Raw genomic sequence first — 21,859 nt, 5'->3', positions numbered from 1 at the left:
TGGTTTTCCGTGTCATGCATATCTCGCATCTCTCGTAAGGGTGTTATGCATATTTCACAGCTAGTATCACTTATCCGTCTGTCGCACGATAAATCGTGTCATGTAGATTTCACAGCTAGTATCACTTATCCGTCTGTCGCACGATAAATCGTGTCATGTAGATTTCACAGCTAGTACCAACCAATGTCTCTCGCATGGTTGGTCGTGTCAATTTTTTAGAGGGATTAATAAGATATTGATTCCTGAATGGTCCATAACAACCAAAATGACATGTCCCTAGACCGTCTGTTCAACATTCATACTCTACAATATCGTAAAAATGTAGAAATAAAAGTTATTTTTACTTAATATAAGTTCTTTAATGATTCGGAAGTATGTTCAGAGCCAACATATTTTAATAAACAGCTTTCAACATACGATTTTTAATTTCAGAAGGTGTGTCCCTGACAAAATGCCCACTACAAAACGAAGTCATTAAAATTTACTAATAAACAGTTTTATAAAATCGATGTAATTTTTGTTTGCGAGAGATATAAACATTAGGGTCTTACAAAAGAAGTGATGCTTTTATAACGGCAATTTAATTGTTAGTAAGAAAAATTGAGCACATCAAATGGACCAGAGTGATACCGTGTTTTTGTTAATGTACACTACGAAACGGGTCAAAACTCCTCCCGTATCTGGTTTTAAAATTATGAAAAAAATATCAGTGTACAGCTTAATACATGCTTGATGAATACAATCAGTCTTGTTACTATTGCAATATAGGGATTGTGGGGGGGGGGGGGGGGAATAAAACATGCGAATATGTCCACTAAGAAACGGTCACCTACGAAACTAATATGGGAGAAAAACGTTTCGTAGGGGACACTACCACTACCATGCAGTCTTTTTTACTCTTTTTTCAGTTATATTCGTGCAAAACACATAACAAGGTTAAGTTTCATGTAATTTTTATTATGTTTTTATAAACATAGAAGAGGGTTGATGTCAACTACGAAACTGTTTGTCCACTACGAAACGGTTTTGTCAACTACAAAACGCATCAAAATGTCCACTACGTAACATGAGTTGTACCTTCATATGTGACATGTGTGAAGTACTGTCTAATATTTATAAAAAAAAAAAGGTTCTCCAATTCAGAAAAAATGAGATTGTTCTAGTACAATGTATATAAAGTAAACACACTGGAATGTCTATAGGAAACATTTAAAATTGCAAAAATATGTGTGTTTAGAAGCAGTTTCCCTACGAAACAGTACACAAATTATGAAAATATAATCATTTTAAAGAGTATTTAAGATTGCACTTTTTGTTTACAAACACGTCTATAATAGAGGTATTCAAAATAACTCTTGAAATGAAATTTTAGACAAGTTGATTTCCATTTTTTTAGGTCTGAAAGTTACGCTTTTATTGAAAAACGCCCGTATATTTCACAGCTAGTATCAACCATTCGTTTCTCGCATCATGTATGTCGAACAGCTACTTGCTTTCAAATTGCTATACCATACATTGATAATGAGAATGCTGTTTGTAAGATGTTTTCGTAGAATACAGTTGTATTGACTACCACCAAATATTGCCCTTCATAGTCATATTTTTTGGACGCTTAAATAGAGTGATGTCTTATTGAATTATACCCTATAATTCCATTCGAAATTATATCTTTCTGCATGTTCTACGCAAAATAATTTGTGTTGGAGGTTCCGGTTAGTTGCTTACTAAAACACATTTTACCCTGCTTTACTATTTAGTTATATTTGTTTGAGATTCCGGTAGGTTGTTGTCTTTTTGGCATATTTCCCACATTTTCATGCTTAGTCATAATTGATAGGATTTGTACCTCTCACATTTCTATTTATAGTCATATTTGTGGGAGGTTCTGGTACTTTGTTGTCTAATTGGTTTTTACCTCACATTTCATTTAAATACTAATATCTTTTTTTAGAGTTTAGTAGGTTGCGAACAACATGACTTATTTATAACCTACACAGTCAGGTTTTGTAGAAGTTATTGTCATACAAATTAATAGTTATTTCCATTCATGTTTATATTTGTTGAATGTTTCCCACATTTTCATGATTAGTCATAATTGATAGGATTTGTATCTCTCACATTTCTATTCATAGTCATATTTGTGGGAGGTTCTGGTACTTTTTTTTGTCTAATTGATTCTTACCTCACATTTCATATATTTACTAATATCTTTTCTAGATTTTAGTAGGTTGCGTACTACATGACTTATTTATAACCTATACAGTCAGGTTTTGTAGAAGTTATCGTAGTTATTTCCATTCATTTTCATATTTGTTGAATGTTTCCCACATTTTCATGCTTAGTCATAATTGATAGGATGTGTATCTCTCACATTTCTATTCATAGTCATATTTGTGGGAGGTTCTGGTACTTTTTTTTCTAATTGATTCTTACCTCCCATTTCATATAATTACTAATATCTTTTCTAGATTTTAGTAGGTTGCGTACAAGTACTACATGACTTATTTATAACCTATACAGTCGGGTTTTGTAAAAGTTGTCGTCATACAAATTAAGAATAATTTCCATTCATGTTTATATTTGTTGGACGTTTCCTACGTTTGTGGATTCAATGTTGTATTACAAGTTGCTGTTTCATTGAACAGTAACCCACATTTTTTTCAATGTATGTTTTGTTGAAGGTTTTAGTAAAATACTTTGTAAATTTGTATACCCACATTACATTATATACGTTTTAAAAGTTTGCGAACTACATGACTTATTCATAGTCGAAGTTTAGTATGACGTCCATTATCACTGAACTAGTATACATATTTTTTAAGGGGCCAGCTAAAGGACGCCTCCAGTTGCCAGAGTTTCTCGCTACATTGAAGACCCATTGTTGGCCTTCGGCTGTTGTCTACTATATGGTCGGGTTGTTGTCGCTTTGACACATTCCCCATTTCCTGTCTCAATTTTTAGTTCTGAGATGAGCGTTGGAATTTTTCATAGATCCTATTTCAATGACTTAGACCCAACATTTTCATTCATTTCTTATAATTTTACGAGGTTTTGAAAGTTTGCTGTCTCATTGACTTGTAACCCATATTTTTATTCATAGTCGACTGGGGTAGGTTGGAATATTATTGATTTCTCCCTACATTATTCAAGTCTTACACATTTGATTTTCATTTAATGTTGTCCTTCTGTAGATTTATCAGCATAATTATTATAATTAAAAAAAATACTGAAAAACATATTAAAACATATATATATTCAACAATTTCAGTTTATTTAGTCTTAGAAACATGACATATGTTAATAGCTTACAAATAATTATGAAAATAATGTCACATGACTAAGAAAATCTCGAGATTTCCGGTAGATCAATAGAAGATAAAGATAAAAAGTATCATGCATTTTGAAATAAAACAAAAAAAAGCAATGAGTCACGAATGACTTTAACAAGAGAAATAATATCAAAAACTAGGTGCACACTGAATAATCCGGAAAGCCTGTTATTTCAAATAGTGCATCACATGTTTTGTTATTTCGATTCGACAAAAAAAATATTACTGTTATTCTTTATAATTTAATTCTAAATTATATTTCAAAATACGGGGAAAATCATAAAAAACACGGTCACATGACAAAATTATTTTTATGAGCAGATAGACAAGACACTGTCAGCCAATCAAAAGACGCATTACATCCAAAATTAAATTATAAACCATTAAATAACAAATTTAGTTTACAGTCAGCATCATGTGACGCTAGACAACCTTGTTGCTGCACTAGTAAAGTTGTACTCATCTTGCATCGCAGCTTCCTGAAATGATATTTTAGCAAAGTATGCCTCACCAATTAACTGATGGGCTACGCCACACATTATAGCTGTATTCGCTTTAAATAAATTAGCATGAATACTATCGTTTTTCTTTGTTAATATAAGTTGTTGTAAGTAACGTCTACTCGATGGAATGTCCTGTAGATGGTAGTTACATAAGAAGCCAAGAAAATATGCAAATGGTAAAGGATAATAACATGTGCGCTTCTTTGTAACATCTAGTTGCAATTCCTGTGGAATTATTGATGACTTAGGGCCAAATGTAAGAGTTTCAATTCTCAATGATCTTAATACTGAATACAACTTTTCTGTTTTCATCAGATTTAGAACGTGTTTTTGGATAAATGTTAACTCATATTTGGTAAATCCGGATCCAGTAAAAATTTTCTCATCTGTGTATTTCTGCAACGCATAATTTAGTAATCTTATAGAGGCAACGTATTTTTTTCTAACATAGAAAAATGAAGCTAAAATCAGCCATCCAGTTACTGCATCTGAATGTACACCTATCAATAAATGACTGAGATCGTACTTGTACTTCGAGTATTGATGTTTGTTTTCTGCGCTATAACTTATAAAAAGATGTTTAGAGGTATCTGTAACAAACCAACATGACTTTGATAAATACAATGTAAATAGACTTTTACATGCAACAGTTCTGGAATGATGTAGACAATGATATAGTAGATACATTTTCTTTAAATTTGATAAATCGATAAATAGTTCAAATGTTGTAAAATTTACTTGTGTTAAAGGATGATTGTCTTTGTAGTATTGGCTTTGGTAGTCTCTTAGGGTCACAGAATAAGCAAAACAATTAATTCCTCGCCCATATAAATTTGTAAGTATGGTTTCTAATTTTTTCTTGTTACTAGTATTGAACCGTGATTGGAAAAAGTTATTTTCAGGAATAAAATAATGTAGCAAGATTGAATATCTGACACAGTACAGTAACCTCTGTAGACATGCCATAAAACAAGGAATGATATTATCTGGTCGCCATAAATTCGAATATGTTTCTTCTGACATCCAAAACATTAATGTTTTTAAAAAATATGAACATAATAATCCCTTCAAATCAGCACCTTTCTCTAATATTTCCTTTAGCAGGATTTTTAACAGTCCATAACATAAGAATTTTGTATGGTTGAAAGAATATATAAGAAATTTTTCTGCAACAGAAAATGAAATTCGCCATTCCAGATTTTCATTTTCTGATCCTTTGCATCCGATTGGAACAAAAAGCACTCCACAAGATATAATTTTTGATATGATTTTAGGTGAAGGCCATGCAGTACGTGGTCTTCTTATCCATGGCTGTGTTTGAAATAGCCATTGATCACATTTAAGGCACACTACATTATCCAATTCATCATCAAAACTTGTTAGACATGGGCCATGCGTTTTCACTAATCTTGGAAGTTTGCGTTCAGCAAGCTTGAGACCGGCAAGTGACATAATAAACAGTTTATACTGTTCACTTGAAAGCATGTATCCTAGAGGATGTTTTTGCCACAAAGGTAATAGTTTAAAAGCCGAATCCCAATCGTTATATACTCGATGATGATTTAGACGACATAACTGTGTAAAACATTGTTGGGTCGCATCAGTAACCATAACTAAGGGAATTGTCAGACCATCAAGAACAACATCTTTTTCTGATTCGTATACCTTAAAAAATGAATTTATAGCCATTACATCCAAATCACTGCCTTTCATATCAAGTCCTTCCCCTTTACTTCCACTGGTTATTGTTTTATGACCAAATGATTGTCCCAAATCTAAAATGGTGAAAGCTAACCTTCTCATTTTCGCAAGTTCGTCAGATCCAATATTTTGGCATAGATAAGTGTAAAATTTCAACGATTCGCACTTCGAATTATCTGTGGATATTATCTCCATACTCGTTATGTCAATCTACAAAATAAGTTCCCACTAAATTAAAATAAAGAAACAACAGTCTCTATACCTTTCATTAAAGAATCCAATGCGACTGTTATACAAGTGATAGGTTTAGCTAGCTATAAAACCCGCTTTATCTACCATTTTCTACATTTCTTTATCAAATTTGAAGAAAGAGGAACTGACGTAAGAGCATTGTCGTGATTGGATTCTGGAAACATCCAAAGTTAAAGACGTAACTTGTGGAATTTCCTTCAAATACTTTCCCCAGAAATAATGTGAGGGGGCATTTTGTTTTCCAGACTCTCTCTTCATTGATGTTAGGTTACGTTTTGGTTTTTTATAGTTTACCATGAACTTGAATCTTTGTACAGTTACTTGTAATAATGTGAACTGTTATATATACATAAATAAAAGGTTTTTGTCCATATTCCACAGTCCATTGAACATGATAAAGTGACTGTGTGAGTGAGAAAAGTCCTATGAACAAATATTATCGTTTCTATCATTAAAGATGTAAAGAATATAAGTCATCAGAAACCTGATGTTCAGTGGTTGTTGATGTGGTTCGGAAGTGTTTCTCATTTTTTATCTATATTAGACCGTTGGTTTTCCTGTTTGAATGGTTTTACACTAGTTATGTTTTGGGTCCTTTATAGCTTGCTGTTCGATGTGAGCCACTGCTTCGTGCTGGAGACCGTACTTTGACCTATAATAGTTAACTTCAACCAATTGTGACTTGTTTTTCTAACACTGCTAATCAAAAAACGAAATGATGACTTGCATTGGCCCTCATACTTATATCTGTAAAATTTCTTAAATTCTTACCTTTAATTATTGTTTAATTTTCTTCTTCTAAAAATATTATTGAACTATAGACACATTTCCTGTGACTGTGACACATATTGTGTTGCTGTTTTGACTTTATTTATATATATAACATTATGCCTTTATTTGGTCTCGTATTTTCTTTCTTAGAGAGGATAGTGAGTGTAAGTGCTTGAAGCTACTTTAACAATTAAAAGTTTGAAGTTGATGACAATTTGAAATACGAAAACAAAACTATTGAATTTCTTTTTTTATCATTCGCATTGTTAGAAAAACAATGAGAAACGGGGAAAATTAAAAAAAAAACTTTATAAGGAAATACAGATTTTTCTTTGCTGTTTCCTTCATTGTCTTCTAGTTACCATCAATAATTCCTTGAAGTGATGATCCTACTTCATATGATAGTTTTGTACTAACATGTTTTTTTTTCTTATCTATCCTTAATATTGTTTTTTTTTTTCAATTGTTTAAGATAATTAGACATTAAGTACAATACTATGTGGGCTGACTTCAAGTAAGATTTCTGAATCGAATTGATTAGCTCCAAAGTTTTTTGGTTTAAAATAGAGTAAGGAGTAAAATTATACATGTTAGGATATACTTTACAGATATACGACTGTTTATTTTTAAATATAAAATCATACTACTAATAAAATTATAAGGATATGTGCAATAGCAGAAAGACATATTTTTGTCTCTATATTATGCCATGAATGTTTTGAGTGCCATTAAATATTACGAAGAATTTACGTTTTGATTTTATATGAACTCGAGGAAAAAGTTAAAATCAGAAAAAAATGAACTCCGTAGAAAATTCAAAAAGGAAAGTCCCTATGTAAATGGAAAATCCTTAGCTCTGTTATGATATTGTAATTATTGTATTTATTTATGTTGGCCTGATTTGTGTTGTGTGGCCTGATAGTTGTTTACAGAATAATCTTAGAACTGTGCACTTTAGAAATCACTGGAACAATCACAGAATGATTGGAACTTTCCATTTGACTTACATAATGATTCCAGAATGATCCTAATAAAAGATGCGTTATATAAACTTCTACATTTTACTAGAAACTTCCGGTGTAACTTTATAGGACGATCCATTATAGAGTGTTCTCTAGAATTTCCGTGACAATTATATATATACAGACACTAAAGTTAAACACTTAAGACATCGATAGAAATTATTATTCATAGCATTTGAATTGACACTTTTATTCTACAAACAACATCATACTGGATTGTGACCGTAATATTCAGATTGGATTCCGAAAGATATCCGGATACAGATAAAGATAAAAGATTGGACTCATATGTTGACAGTTAAGTTGACAGTAATATTTGTGTAATACTTATTGTAAACTTTTGTATAATAAACCTTGTTAAATTCTATTATCGATTTGTGTCTTTTGTTGGCTACAATTTAAAGGTAATTTCTGGCCGTAACAGCTCAAACACACTAAGCGAAGGGATAACAACTGTCATATTCCAAAACAATTTGTTGAATATTAAGTTTTTCACTGAATTTTGAATAGATGTTGAATATTTAGTCTCTGTATGCAACAACATAAAACAATTTATACTCAGTTTACATAAAGTTGATGGTAACTTGATTATAATTATTAAAACTAATTTATTTCTGATAGGAGGTTATAAAAACAAAAGCAGAGTTTCATTGCTCTGCTACACTACTATTTATAAAAACTACAAGTTTCCTCTGAACAAAGTACGCATCATCTGAGAAAGATTTCTTATTATCATAACATGGTCTTTATGATATAAGGTAGACGTTAAGCTTTTTGTGTTTTCAAGTTATACAAGTCCTTGATAAGAATGTAATAGATACTGTATTTTTCATTTTCAAGTATTTTTGTTTGGTTAATACTAAAATAGATATAAAATAAAATATTATTTTCGAGAGTTATGCCTCTTGTGTTGTATTTACTTTTAGAATGTAAATTACTTGTGAAGTGTGTAAAACTCCAAAGTATACACTTATGTCTGTCCGTTAATGAAAAACATTTGTTTTCCTTAGGTAGAACCACTGGACACTTTCTATCGTGTATACAGATGCCTAATTACTTTGTCAGGTACATTTTTCTTGTCATTGAACTCATTTAAATAATTCAACAACTGCTTTTAACAGTATAATATTTCATTGTGTATTTTTACACGTATTGCCAGTAAAAGGACAACTGAATTTGATATGTATATATATATATACTTATAAATATAATTATTTTCTGTGACTGTATATTACATTAATTTGTAGGATCCTTTACTATAGATAATTTAGCTGATCTGTAACAATAACATCTTCATGCCTTATATATCATGTACTGTAGTACGCCGCTAGATTAAAACTGACGAGGAAAGGTAACACATGGCCAGCGAAAGCTCTTTTTTTTGAGAGCCCAGGTGGTCGTGTGGTCTAGCGGGACGGCTGCAGTGCAGGCGATTTGGTGTCACGATATCACAGTAACATGGGTTCGAATCCCGGCGAGGGAAGAACCAAAAATTTGCGAAAGCAAATTTACAGATCTAACATTGTTGGGTTGATGTTTAGACGAGTTGTATATACATTATGTACACAGCCATGTATCACCATCATTGATGGCGATCCGATGGATACATCTGTTGTAGAGTTGTCACTGACTCAGACGTACTTATAAATATAATTATTTTCTGTGACTGTATATATACATTAATATGTAGGATCCTTTACTATAGATAATTTAGCTGATCTGTAACAATAACATCTTCATGCCTTATATATCATGTACTGTAGTACGCCGCTAGATTAAAACTGACGAGAAAAGGTAACACAAGGCCAGCGAAAGCTCTTTTTTTAGAGAGCCCAGGTGGTCGTGTGGTCTAGCGGGACGGCTGCAGTGCAGGCGATTTGGTGTCACGATATCACAGTAGCATGGGTTCGAATCCCGGCGAGGGAAGAACCAAAAATTTGCGAAAGCAAATTTACAGATCTAACATTGTTGGGTTGATGTTTAGACGAGTTGTATATACATTATGTACACAGCCATGTATCACCATCATTGATGGCGATCCGATGGATACATCTGTTGTAGAGTTGTCACTGACTCTGACGTACTTATAAATATAATTATTTTCTGTGACTGTATATTACATTAATTTGTAGGATCCTTTACTATAGATAATTTAGCTGATCTGTAACAATAACATCTTCATGCCTTATATATCATGTACTGTAGTACGCCGCTAGATTAAAACTGACGAGGAAAGGTAACACAAGGCCAGCGAAAGCTCTTTTTTTAGAGAGCCCAGGTGGTCGTGTGGTCTAGCGGGACGGCTGCAGTGCAGGCGATTTGGTGTCACGATATCACAGTAGCATGGGTTCGAATCCCGGCGAGGGAAGAACCAAAAATTTGCGAAAGCAAATTTACAGATCTAACATTGTTGGGTTGATGTTTAGACGAGTTGTGTATATATATATATATATATGATCATTGCAAAGTGTAAATGTTTTGTTTAGTTAAATTACAATATATAAACTGTTTGATAAAGGAATTGACAGTTCACTTTGAATCTCCACATGCTCCATGAATAATCATAGATAAATACTACAGTAGTATAACGCTGTTCGAAAGTCATACTTAAAACGACTATTTGTAACAACTGTCATATTTCTGAATTGGTAGAGTATATTTTAAGAAAAAATGCAGGTTGAATTTGTTTAATAGATCTGTGCTATGCCTAATTTCAAGAAAAAATGAAAATTTTTAATTGAATACCTATATTACACATGTTACAAAATCGTCATAACAAGTAATGTTATATTGATTGGTCGACCAAGTGCTCTTTCTTATTTATTTACATAAATTGTATCTGATTCAGCAAGGGCTTCAAAGTTCTTTGAAAATACCTACTCTAGTTGTCGATACTACAAATTTCAAAAGAGAACAATCATACAACTTAATATGTTCCTTCAGAAAACATTATTATACGTGTAATCACATGGCAAATCAAAAGCGCAAACACATCAAACAATGGAAAACAACTGCCATATTCCTGACTTGGTACAGGCATTTTCTATTGTAGTAAATGGTGGATTAAACCTGGTTTCAAAGCGATATAGCTAATTCTCTTAATTGTATGACAGTTGCATAAAATAGCATTATGTTAACCACGATATATGAACAAAACAAACAATCACAAAAGGCTAAGATGTCAAAAATAAGGCTACAACAATCAACATTGTGTTATGATGATAATCGTTGGTTTAAAATGTGAACCACCGGTAGGAGAGATACTATTACAATCAGTACTTCAGATTAAGTAACAATTACACTATGTCAATGTTAATGGACCAAAGATTATGAAGGACTCAATGGCTATTTTGGATGTACTGTAGTTTCATTTACATGTGATCTGCATATATTTATAACGTCAAATCTGGGGATTTTGTTGTCAATCTTATCTACTTTGAATAATGTAAATGTAGAAAATTGAACTAGTTCACGTACTGGTGGCTTGAAAATCAAAGAAATGAAGAGCTTTAGGCCTGACTAGTTCTGGTTCTTTCGTCTATTTTCTATATAATTATGGTATACACATAGTTTCGGCACCGACATATCTGCTTTTCGAATTAAGTACTGTCAAAGCTTTGGAACAAGCACTGTCGGCTAGGAACCGAAAGTACAGAAGACCTGACTAGATCTATTTATATTTATCAATTACAATTATAGACGCTTTTTTTTAAAGACAAAACAAATAATAGGAAATGTGTTTTATTTGAACATCTGTATAATGGATACCTTTTCATTTTGCTTCCATAGCTGTTCTTTATACAAAGGTTAATGTGCAACAATACTTCATACAGTATGAAAAAATCAAGTTTAACAATGTTTCCCGTAGAAAAAAAAAAACCATTTGAAGTCATCAATCACACTTTTTTTTCAATTTGTTGATGTGTCATAATCAATGACAAATCACAACCTTTTTCAGTTATTTATAATTGAGCTGAATATTTTTTGGTCTTTCAGGAGGGAGTGTCTGTAGTAATTTGATTATCAATACCGTCTCTCTCTATCACCATGTCAGATGGCATATTTGTTACTATTTGTTGGTCTGTTAATTGTTGGGATTCTTGTATCAAAGTACAAAACGGACACAGAATTACCGCAATGATATCTTTTGGAACAGATCCAGAAATGTTATATTGAATTCGAATTTGTCTTCGTAGATAAACAGCTAGCACTACATTCAGTGGTGGTATAGCGCATAACAATCCTGAAATACATACAGAAAAAGAACTTTCAAAATAAGGAAAATAAGCATAAATTGAACATTCAAAACTAGTACAAGAAAGACAGATAACATCGTTTATCGTCCTTCCATATGCCTATATCACCCTGCTTTGTCGCTTCGTAATTCTCATATCAAGGCTTTTAAACGAGACCATGCATTATCAGTGACGTCACAGTGTGAGAGAAGAAGTTATCAGCGACATCACAATGCGAGGAAGACGTTATTAACACTGCTTTCGTTAAGCATAAAACTATCCTAGAAAGAGGGAAATGACCAGTAATTAATAGAATGATAAATAGATAATCGGGTTTTCTACACATTGATATAGTAACATATCAGCCGGTCGACACAATGTGAAACTTTTTAACTCGTTCGCTGCGCTCACTCGCCAAACAGGTTCACATTGTGGCTCGCGGCTGATATTTTACGATATCAATGCGTAGAAAACCAGTTAATATTTACAAAGAAGGAGAAAAAGGATGAACATTCGAACACCAGTAACACGAAGGCGAGCTTCAGCTGTCCTCTTAACAATGGTGTAAACGAAATGCGCGCCATACCTTACTCCGAAACAATCAATTGAATCAAATTAAAAAAAAGACTAACACGGGCTGTAGGTTCTTGACTTGGGACAGACCTTTTATCTTTTTGCCATTATGGAATAAAGAAACACACAGCAACTCGAGCAGTAAACCAAAGTGTAATATATTAAGTGTTGAAGAGTATCTACATCATACATGTATTAGAGTGTCCCGGATGAAGAGTATATATTTAAATGTCCCGGAAACAATTAAACGAGAAAGTGGACAAAATATCCCGCTAGATGGCCAATTTCCGTCATAATTTTATTTAGATTATAGTCAAGTTTTATTTGAATGCCCATCACGTGCGAATTTTCATTAAACATTTTTGTTATCTTCCGCAATTATTAGATTACATTGGTTTGTTTTCATAGTAGTGTGGGACTCGTTTTTCGTCCTGTTCATATGCTTATACAAATAAACTTGATAATTTCCAACAATGTATTTGTCTTGTTGTAAGTTATCCGCCTGTAAGATGCATGATCCTCTATTTGTTGAAGGTGTCATATGAGGGCCTGGACGGGGCGTTTATCAATGCCGTATTTTTAATTTTTAAGCCTATTTTTTCTGTTCTTTAGAAATGTTCATTATATATTTAAGAACCTCATCATATTTTAAATTTATTTTTCTATATTCGGTTTATTTTTTGGACCCATCCAGACACTCATATCTAATTAATGAATAAAGCCAGCTATTCATGATATAAAACTTATTGTTCACTTGTTTTTCCTCTACCTTTAATAATTTGTATAACATTTTAAATGTATGTCTTGTTGTAAGTTATCAATCTGTGACATACATGATAATCTTCAATTTACTGAAGGTTGTCACCTTAATGGTTAAAGTAGAACAGGAAGTAAAATACAAGTGAATTAATTAATTGATTCTTACCATATAGTAAACAATTTTTATCCATCAGCTGTGCATTCTTCCCGAATGTGTAACATGGTACTAGATAAGTCCTGATACTAAGCCCAATGTTTCCAAAACACTCAATATAACTGTACTTCCAGTCTGATGACATAATGTTGAATAGATCTTCGACCAAATACGGAAACAAAACGTCTATTGAGACATTGTGTTTTTCTAAATTTAATCGGTTAAACAGTTTATAGGTAAACTCAAAGATAAAAATTACACTTTGAGGTCGTTTACTATCGTTTAAACTAACATATGAATGCTCATTAATCTAAATCAATTATCCTCACATACCAGCTCCTGTGTTCTACCAGGGGTAATATAAGCAGGATCACCCCTACCAAACTCTAAGTCAAGCTTCTTTGTTCTGCATGCTTTCCGTTGTTCTGTAACATTTTGGTGGGAATGTTAAATTTACTATAAAACTTTCAAATATCTATACCTAATAGACTAACCCTCATCATGTATGTAGAAAAATCAAGTGTCTATGCTGGGATACGACCTCAAGGCCATAAGCATTAAGTTCATATAAACCCACGATTCAAACCCCTAAACCCGGGCGACTTGTTTCAAACGCACTGTTAATTTAAAACATAACGTGCAAATATCTATCTAAATATTTAAATTGCTTTTGATATCTTTCATCTAAATAAGATATTTAGTAGTTAAAGCTTTAAACTTTATTTATACTGCACTCGTTCTATTTGAGCAGTCAAAATGCGTTGACTGTATATTTCTATGCCATATACAGTCACTGACCTGATATCACTTTTCCTCATGAATATTTAAATAGAAATTGTCGAAATTATATTTAATTATTCATACGACCTCTTCAACCTGTTCTTGTTTCCAATGTAAACAACGATGCGTTTAACGACTCAAACTTGTTTCTTTTGCAATTTTTGGGAAAACATATTTCACTTATTAATATTTTTTTGTTTGCAACCTATAAATCATTATGTTTTATGTTTATTGTTGATATTTTAGTCTGCAACGAATTCTTTCATCATTGATTGCGGTAATGATGTACATTTCATCGTGTTTTATATTTCTCCATCTGTGTGATATGAGGCATTTTTAAAGGGGGATTTTTCCCAATATTTAAATCAAATAAATAACATTAACACAATAAACAACAATTGAAAATGTTTTTTTAGATTGCAGTATAAAGACAATAATAGTGCATTGACTTGACATATCAACGATATAAGGATTCGGCCCGAAACGGGGAAAATGCTCGGCACTGCCTCGCATTTCCTCGTTTCTAAGCCTCATCCTTATATCGTTGATATGTCAAGTCAATGCACTATTATTGTCTATGTATGCAGTGCTTTGAGCCTTACAACTGGTAAAGCTTTAGATTTTGCTAATATTTAAACGTCTGTTAAATATACAATTATATACTAATTAAATAGTAATTATTATATGATACATTATATGATACATCGAATACCATAATTACCAACCTGTTTTTGGCTATATCAAACTTTTTAAATTAACATGTGACGTCACTTTTACATATGACGTCAATTTGTAGCGTTATTCATTCGGTGACAATGCATGGTTATTTTGTGCTGCCCTTTTTGTTTTACGTGTTCTGTGGTTAGAAGAATTATTCTTAATACTAAGGATTTATCCAAGGCATAGATAACCATAGCACAACTTTGGCACAACATCAATGCTCTTCAACTTTGTTCTTGTTTGGATTTCTGTACTATTTTGATCTGAGTGTCACTGGTGGGTCTTGTGTAGATGAAACGCACGTATGATGTATTAAATTATAAGCTTGACACCTTTGAAAACTATAAGCTTGTCGAAATTACTATTGTAAGGCAGCAACCATTTGATTTTCCGTGTGTGTGTGTGTGTGTTGGGGGGGGGGGGGGGGGGGGGGGTGGCAGGGCTATTGTTTTTTCCGGACATATTATTACAAAAACTGGAAACAAACTTTTCCAAACAAAATCCATAGCCCAATCTCTCCCCCCCCCCTTTCCAGAAACACAAATGATTGATGCCTAATGTTCATTTGTGTATTTCTCTGTCTTGAATATGCTTGCATTTATTGGTACTGTAGTCATGTCATGTAGTGTTGTCATTTTAGTGTTACATTTAACATTGCCATAAAAGCGCGAGGTTTGGCTAGCCGCAAAACCAGGTTCAACACACCATTTTTTCTTAAAATCTCCTTTACCAAGTCAGGAAAACGGCAGTTGTTATCTATTAGTTTTTTTCTGTGTGTGTTGCATTGTCGATTGTTTTTGTTGCTCTTCAGTGTTTATGTTGCTTCGTTGTTTTCCTCTTATAATTGATGTGTTTCCCTCAGTTTTAGTTTGTAACCTGGATTTATTTTCTCTCAATCGATTTATGACTTTCGAACAGCAGTATACTACTGTTGCCTTTATTTAGGTAACGACTTCTGCTTAAAAAAAAACAAGTACTTATAGAGCTTAGAACTTTTAGTCCTGACAGAAATTTGAACAAGTACTGGTGGCTAGGAACTCAAAGTACAAAAGAGCTTTAGAACTGAATACTAAAAAGTAGTTTTGATTATATTTATTAGCTACACTCATAGACGCCTTTCAAGGAACAAACAAGTAATACAGAGCTTGTTATGTGAACAAATGTATAGTATACACCTGCCTTAGAAGGACATGTTTATTGTTTCCATAGTAACTGTTGCTCTTTATATACACTTCAAATGTACAACACTACTGTTCAAACTGCAGAGATGAGGTAGAATTGTGTATCCTGCAAAACGAAATTTTCTTTCATCAGTTGTGGGTATCCACATTGACAAATCACAGCCTCTGTGTCATTTGTTGAGCTTTATTTTAAGTTTCGTTAACTATCAGGAGGGAGTTTCTATAGTGGTGGTTTGGTTTTCAACATCGTCTCTCTCTATGACCATATCAGATGGGATTTTTGTTTCTATTTGGTGGTCTGTTAATTGTTGTGATTCTTGTATCAAGGTACAAAACGGACACAGAAGTAAAGCAAGGATATCTTTTAGAACAGATCCGGAAATTTTATATTTAATTCGAATTTGTCTCCGTAGATTGACAGCTAGCAGTACATTCAGTGGTGGAATCGCACACAACAAACCTGAAATAAAATTAAAAAAACTGAAAAACGATCGGAAAGTTACCCATAGAAGATTTGACATGGGCACAATATATCCGTTCAAAACCATGTACAGGAGGAGATACTAGTAACACTGTTGCAATACTAACTACCTGTGCATACACTCTTCCAGGACAAATCACCTGGACAAAAGTACGACTGTTTAAAATTACTGGTAAAACTAAGGATTATATCAATGATGTTTAATAAAAAAAAATCCAGAAACAACAAAAATAAATTTAAAAACAAATATGTTGCTAAACTTTTTGGCTCAGTATATTTTAAAGCCATTTTTCTCAGTTCTTTATAAATTTTGCAAATTTACTCTTATTTGGATATGTAACAGTTAGAACCTAATTATATATTTTCCTCTATTTTTTCTATTCAGTTTTGTTCGCCATTTTTGTGGTATTGGTCCATTATCGTCTATTCTATAAACTTCATCAAGCTAGACCCTCATATCAAATGTAGCTATTCATATCAAACTTTAGTTATTATACATGTTCATTTGGAGTAGGTCCGGTAAGGGCCGATTTTAACCTCTAGTTTCAGTTTCATCTAAAGAGATATTTTGGACACTTTTTAAACACTTAAGTCACGGCTGGTAATCTACACACGCAGAACATTTGGTTCTGCAATGAAAACCGTGAGAGGATTTTCCGGTTGTGCTTGAGTGGAGCAATTGTCACCGCTTCAAAGGGTATAGACATTTCTAAATCGTAATTTTCTTATTCGACTGATCAAAATATTGAAAATCGGAGAATGCTATGCTGTTGTGAATACTTTAACGAAGATATACCTGTATCATTTACTGTTGTACGTGTAGTTGAACTCCTACAAAATCAGTTGCCCCACGAAATTTTGCCTAAAAAAGTGACATTTAAATTTTGAAATGGTTCTAATTACAGACCATACAGTTCAAATTTACTTTTTATTCGGTCAATGGGTATGAATGTCGATTTGGGCAGCGTGTACGCTGTCCCGTGTTGATCGACATCTTAATAAATCTAAAAACCTCATATTTTTATTATGTCATGCGTGAGGGCATCGGTTCTGATTGAAGACATCGTGAATGCGTGAGGGGACATGCAATCATAATATTATTTCTAACTATGAGTCTTTGAAAGTTGCCTTAATGTTGTCAGATTGTTCATGAAAAAACACATTTGTGTGCATAAACAAAATTAATGAAATAGAATTTTGAAATACATTGTGGGGAGATATGTTTTACGAACAATAAAAGGAAAAAATATGTCAACGATTTGTTTCTAGCTACAAATAAAAATAAATATTTGTTTAAATATTTTGATTTATACAATACAACACAAAGTTTTCTGTATATGAATAAACAGTCTAACCAATAAATTGCAAATATGTTTCCAATAAAGTCAAATTCATGAATTGATTAAGAAAAACAAATTCGGACTACAAATTAAAACTGAGGAAAGCACATCAAATATAAGAGGAAAATTACGACACAACAGAGACACAAGTTAACATTTAACTTTAACACACACAGTTGGCACAGGACATTTTAAGAAAAAATGGTGGGATGAACCTCGGTTTTGAGGCATGCCAAACCTCCTGCTTCTAGGGCAATGGTTAATATATCATTTAAAGTCAACATTACATGACAGGACTACAATACAAATAAATGAGAGAACATATATGACAAGAGAAACACGCCAATTATAGCTAACAAAAGGTACCAGGTTAAAAAAATACTTATACATCAGACGCGTCTTTCGTCCACACAAGGCTTACCAGTGTAGCTCAGATGAAAAAATTTCGAAAGCCAAGACAAGTACACTGAGAGACATAAGCTCCAACAAGTTGTGCCTAATACGCCTTGGGTTTCTGCCTGGAATAAGAACATAGTTTTTTTCGAATAATTCATAATTTTGCAACCAGTGAAGTTTTATAAAATGACTATATAATAGATATACATGATAAAATCGAAGTGGTGACTAACTATACAATAAAAATTGATACATAAAACATTCTAAACCAGCACATAAAAATTCACAGCCGAGTTACTCAGTTAGCCATACCATCAACGCACAAAGTGACGTCACATGAATTTCTTAAACAATATTCCAAAAATAGGATAGACAAAATTCAGGATTAGATTTGCAATACTGAAATAACAATGAAAATTACAACATTAATTAATAATCAAATTGTGGTAGTAAACTATACCGATTATTTGCCCAAATCCACGAATAATTTGAATGAAATATATTGGTTAGACTTTTATTCATAAAAAGAAAACTTAATTTATTGTTATTTCAAAATTCTATCACATAATTTTTATTTATGTCCAGTAAGACCCCTTTTTGGCCCCAAAATATAGCAGTTTTACAAAATTGTTAAAATGTAAACTTATAGTTATTTATTGGATAGAAGCATGCTTCTAATACATAAATATGGGCTGTTTTTGACAATGCAATGCAAATATATCGGGTAGTAGCACCATTAAGTAATGCTAAATTACTGAAATCTCCACAATTCTAGCATTTTAGTTAAATTTTTGACGGTTTCCGTGTAAAACGAAAGTGGCCGCATTAGTGTTTATCCTTAATATTGAAATCTAAGTTGTATTTGATGATAATACATAACATATATAAAGGTTGTGGATGAACACGGATGCGGCCACTTTCATTTTTCACAAAAAACATCTGAAAAGTGACCTTTTTCGGCATATTTGGTAGTTTTTCATATTTGAGCTTAAATCGGATCGTTTCTTATGACTAAATCAGTTTAAATCTTTCACATAAACTAATTGAAACAACTGAAATAGACACTTAAGTGTTTAAGAAGTGGTCAAAATTTTTCAAAAGATGAACCTGAAATGTAAGGCCAAAACTGGTCCTTACCGGACCTACTCCCTTGTTTTTTCATAAACAATCTAACCATATCAAGGCAACTTTCAACGACTGATAGCTTATATATAAAGATATAATTCCAAGTCCCCTCACGCATTCACGATGTCCTCAATCAGAACCGATCCCCACACGCATGACAAAATGAAAATATGAAGTTTTTAGATTTATAAGATGTCTATCAACACCGGACGGCTTCCATGCCGCCCAAAAACGACATTCATACCCATTGACCGATAAAAAAAGTAAATTTGAACTTGTAGGTCTGTTAATAGACCCATTTCAAAATCTAAATATCACTTTTTTCGGCAAATTCTCGTGGGGCAACTGATTTTGTAGGAGTTCAACTACACGTACAACAGTAAATGATACATGTATCTCTTCGTTAAAGTATTCACAACAGCATAGCATTCTCCGATTTTCAATATTTTGATCAGTCGAATAAGAAAATTACGATTTAGAAATGTCTATACCCTTTGAAGCGGTGACAATTGTTCCACTCAAGCACAACCGGAAAATCCTCTCACGGTTTTCATTGCAGAACCAAATGTTCTGCGTGTGTAGATTACCAGCCGTGTAAGTGTCTATTTCAATTGATTCGGTTAGTTTATGTAAAAGATTTTAACTGATTCAGTCATTTAAACCGTTCTGATTGAAGCTTAAAACTAAAAAATCTATCAAGTATGCCAAAACACGTCACTTTTCAGATAGTTTTTGTCAAAAATGAAAGTGGCCACATCCATGTTCATCCTCAACCTTTATATATGTCATGTATTATCATCAAATACAACTTACATTTCAATATTATGAATGAACACGAATGCAGCCACTTTCATTTAAAACGGAAACCGTCTAAAATTTAACTAAAATGCTAAAATTGTGAAGATTTCAGTAATTTAGCATGACTTTATGATGCTAGTTCACGATACATGTGCATTGTATTGTAAAAAACAGCCCATATTTATGTAGCAAAAGCATTCTACCTTTCAAAAAATAGCTTAAAGATTACATTTTCACAATTTTGGGGCCAAAAAGGGGTCTTACTGAACCTACTCCTTTGTAATATCCAATGTTTCTTTATTTTCAGAACATTAATCTATGTCTTGTAAGTTATCTTGATAGGTTTACGGTGATACATCCAAGGATATTAATACACCGCGCGTGCGTCAAGAAATTTACTTGAGTGGCCCCCCCTTACAATTTCGCTAAAGGTTTTATCTGGTTCTTCTACTGTCTGAATTTTTGTGAAAATATCCGGTGGTAGTACTTAGGTTCCAATTTTTCATCGTATTTGGTATGAAACTGTATTTTAAAGTGTCGGTTTTCGATTGAAATCCGAGGAAATGTTGACTATGGCATGCATGTTCTTATTTGTCCTTGGTGTTTTTTTCAGTTGGTCAGATGGTAAGTTTGCTTGACCGTGTAGAATTTTACAGAAAAGGATCGGTCTGTTTTGTGTTCGGCGGCGGTTATCCATCATGGATCTGTGACACGAACTTCAAAGGTGGTCACTATAAAGTTTTAAGTAGAAAAAGAAGTAAAATACAAGTGGAATAATTTATCCTTACCATATAGTAAACAATTTTTATCCATCAGCTGTGCATTCTTCCCGAACGTGTAACATGGTACTAGATAAGTCCTGATACTAAGCCCAATGTTCCCAAAGCACTCAATATAACTGTACCTCCAGTCTGATGACATTATGTTGACCACGGTCCAGTACGTCGACCAAATAGAAACTACATGTCTATTGAGACATTTTTCTCTCTAAAAATTTAACTGGTTTTACAGGTGAATTTAAATATAACAATCAACAATAATTATAACACATTGAGGTCGTTTACCATCGCTAATACTATAACACATGAATTCTCATTATTTAAATCTATTACCCACTGACCAGATCATCATGGTAGTTAAATAGTTTGCTCGGAGGCATTAAAGTTTCATAAACATGCCTACAAATAACTGACAACTTAACGTATCGTTAGAAGAATACCGTATACAATTTGTTTACATTTGAGAGAATGAAAATCGATCTATACAAAAGTCAATTGATTTCCTGAACAATATATATTCATAGTTTTACTATACTTAAGGTTTGTGTGTCATATCTAATACGAGTACTTTATATGGAAATTGAATGTGTTATTGACCGTGCATGGTTGCTTGTCAATGTCCATCAATTTTGTTTTTATGTTGATGATGCAGTTCTGTTTTATTGTATACATTGACATGTATAATAACAGCTTCTGACCTTCTGATGGTTTCCAATTTGAGCAGCATTGTTAGTACACATTACAGATATATGAATAACTAATAAGCAGGAAAAAGATAGATATAAGATAGAATAGGACATTTATTTGTTGGTCTGAAAACAAAAGGGAATCGATAGGTTGATAGATTAAGGTCTGTTTATTGTCAATGGCGTATATCACATGCTTAGTGAAGACGATAACCCGTTCATGAGATGAACGTTCTACACTTAGACAGTATTATCAGTAAATATAACTGTAAAC

At 32.7% G+C, this 21,859-nt stretch overlaps 2 protein-coding genes across 4 annotated transcripts; both read right to left on the bottom strand.

Annotated features, from left to right (window-relative positions):
- Positions 1-3,742: 3,742 nt before the first annotated feature.
- Positions 3,743-5,635, bottom strand: LOC134694438 (uncharacterized). The gene has a single exon (XM_063555449.1). It carries the CDS (start codon positions 5,633-5,635, stop codon positions 3,743-3,745), a length of 1,893 nt encoding a protein of 630 aa, XP_063411519.1.
- A 5,668-nt stretch (positions 5,636-11,303) lies between these two features.
- Positions 11,304-21,366, bottom strand: LOC134694931 (uncharacterized). 3 transcript variants are annotated; one of them, XM_063556040.1, is made up of 2 exons: positions 20,909-21,366; positions 11,304-11,821 (listed from the first exon to the last, which is right to left on the bottom strand). In XM_063556040.1, exons 1-2 carry the CDS (start codon positions 21,039-21,041, stop codon positions 11,571-11,573), a joined length of 384 nt encoding a protein of 127 aa, XP_063412110.1. In that variant the 5' UTR covers positions 21,042-21,366; the 3' UTR covers positions 11,304-11,570. The 3 variants fall into 3 exon arrangements, with proteins under 3 accessions (XP_063412110.1, XP_063412109.1, XP_063412108.1); XM_063556039.1 differs by lacking the exon at positions 20,909-21,366 and adding an exon at positions 13,312-13,765; XM_063556038.1 differs by lacking the exon at positions 11,304-11,821 and adding an exon at positions 15,824-16,440 and having other exon boundaries at positions 20,909-21,364.
- Positions 21,367-21,859: the final 493 nt, after the last annotated feature.

The sequence above is a fragment of the Mytilus trossulus genome, chromosome 13 (genome assembly GCF_036588685.1).
Source record: "Mytilus trossulus isolate FHL-02 chromosome 13, PNRI_Mtr1.1.1.hap1, whole genome shotgun sequence".
NCBI classification, from domain to species: domain Eukaryota; kingdom Metazoa; phylum Mollusca; class Bivalvia; order Mytilida; family Mytilidae; genus Mytilus; species Mytilus trossulus.
The sequence above is the reverse complement of the archived record's forward strand: the minus strand, read 5'-3'. Positions and strand labels throughout refer to the sequence as shown.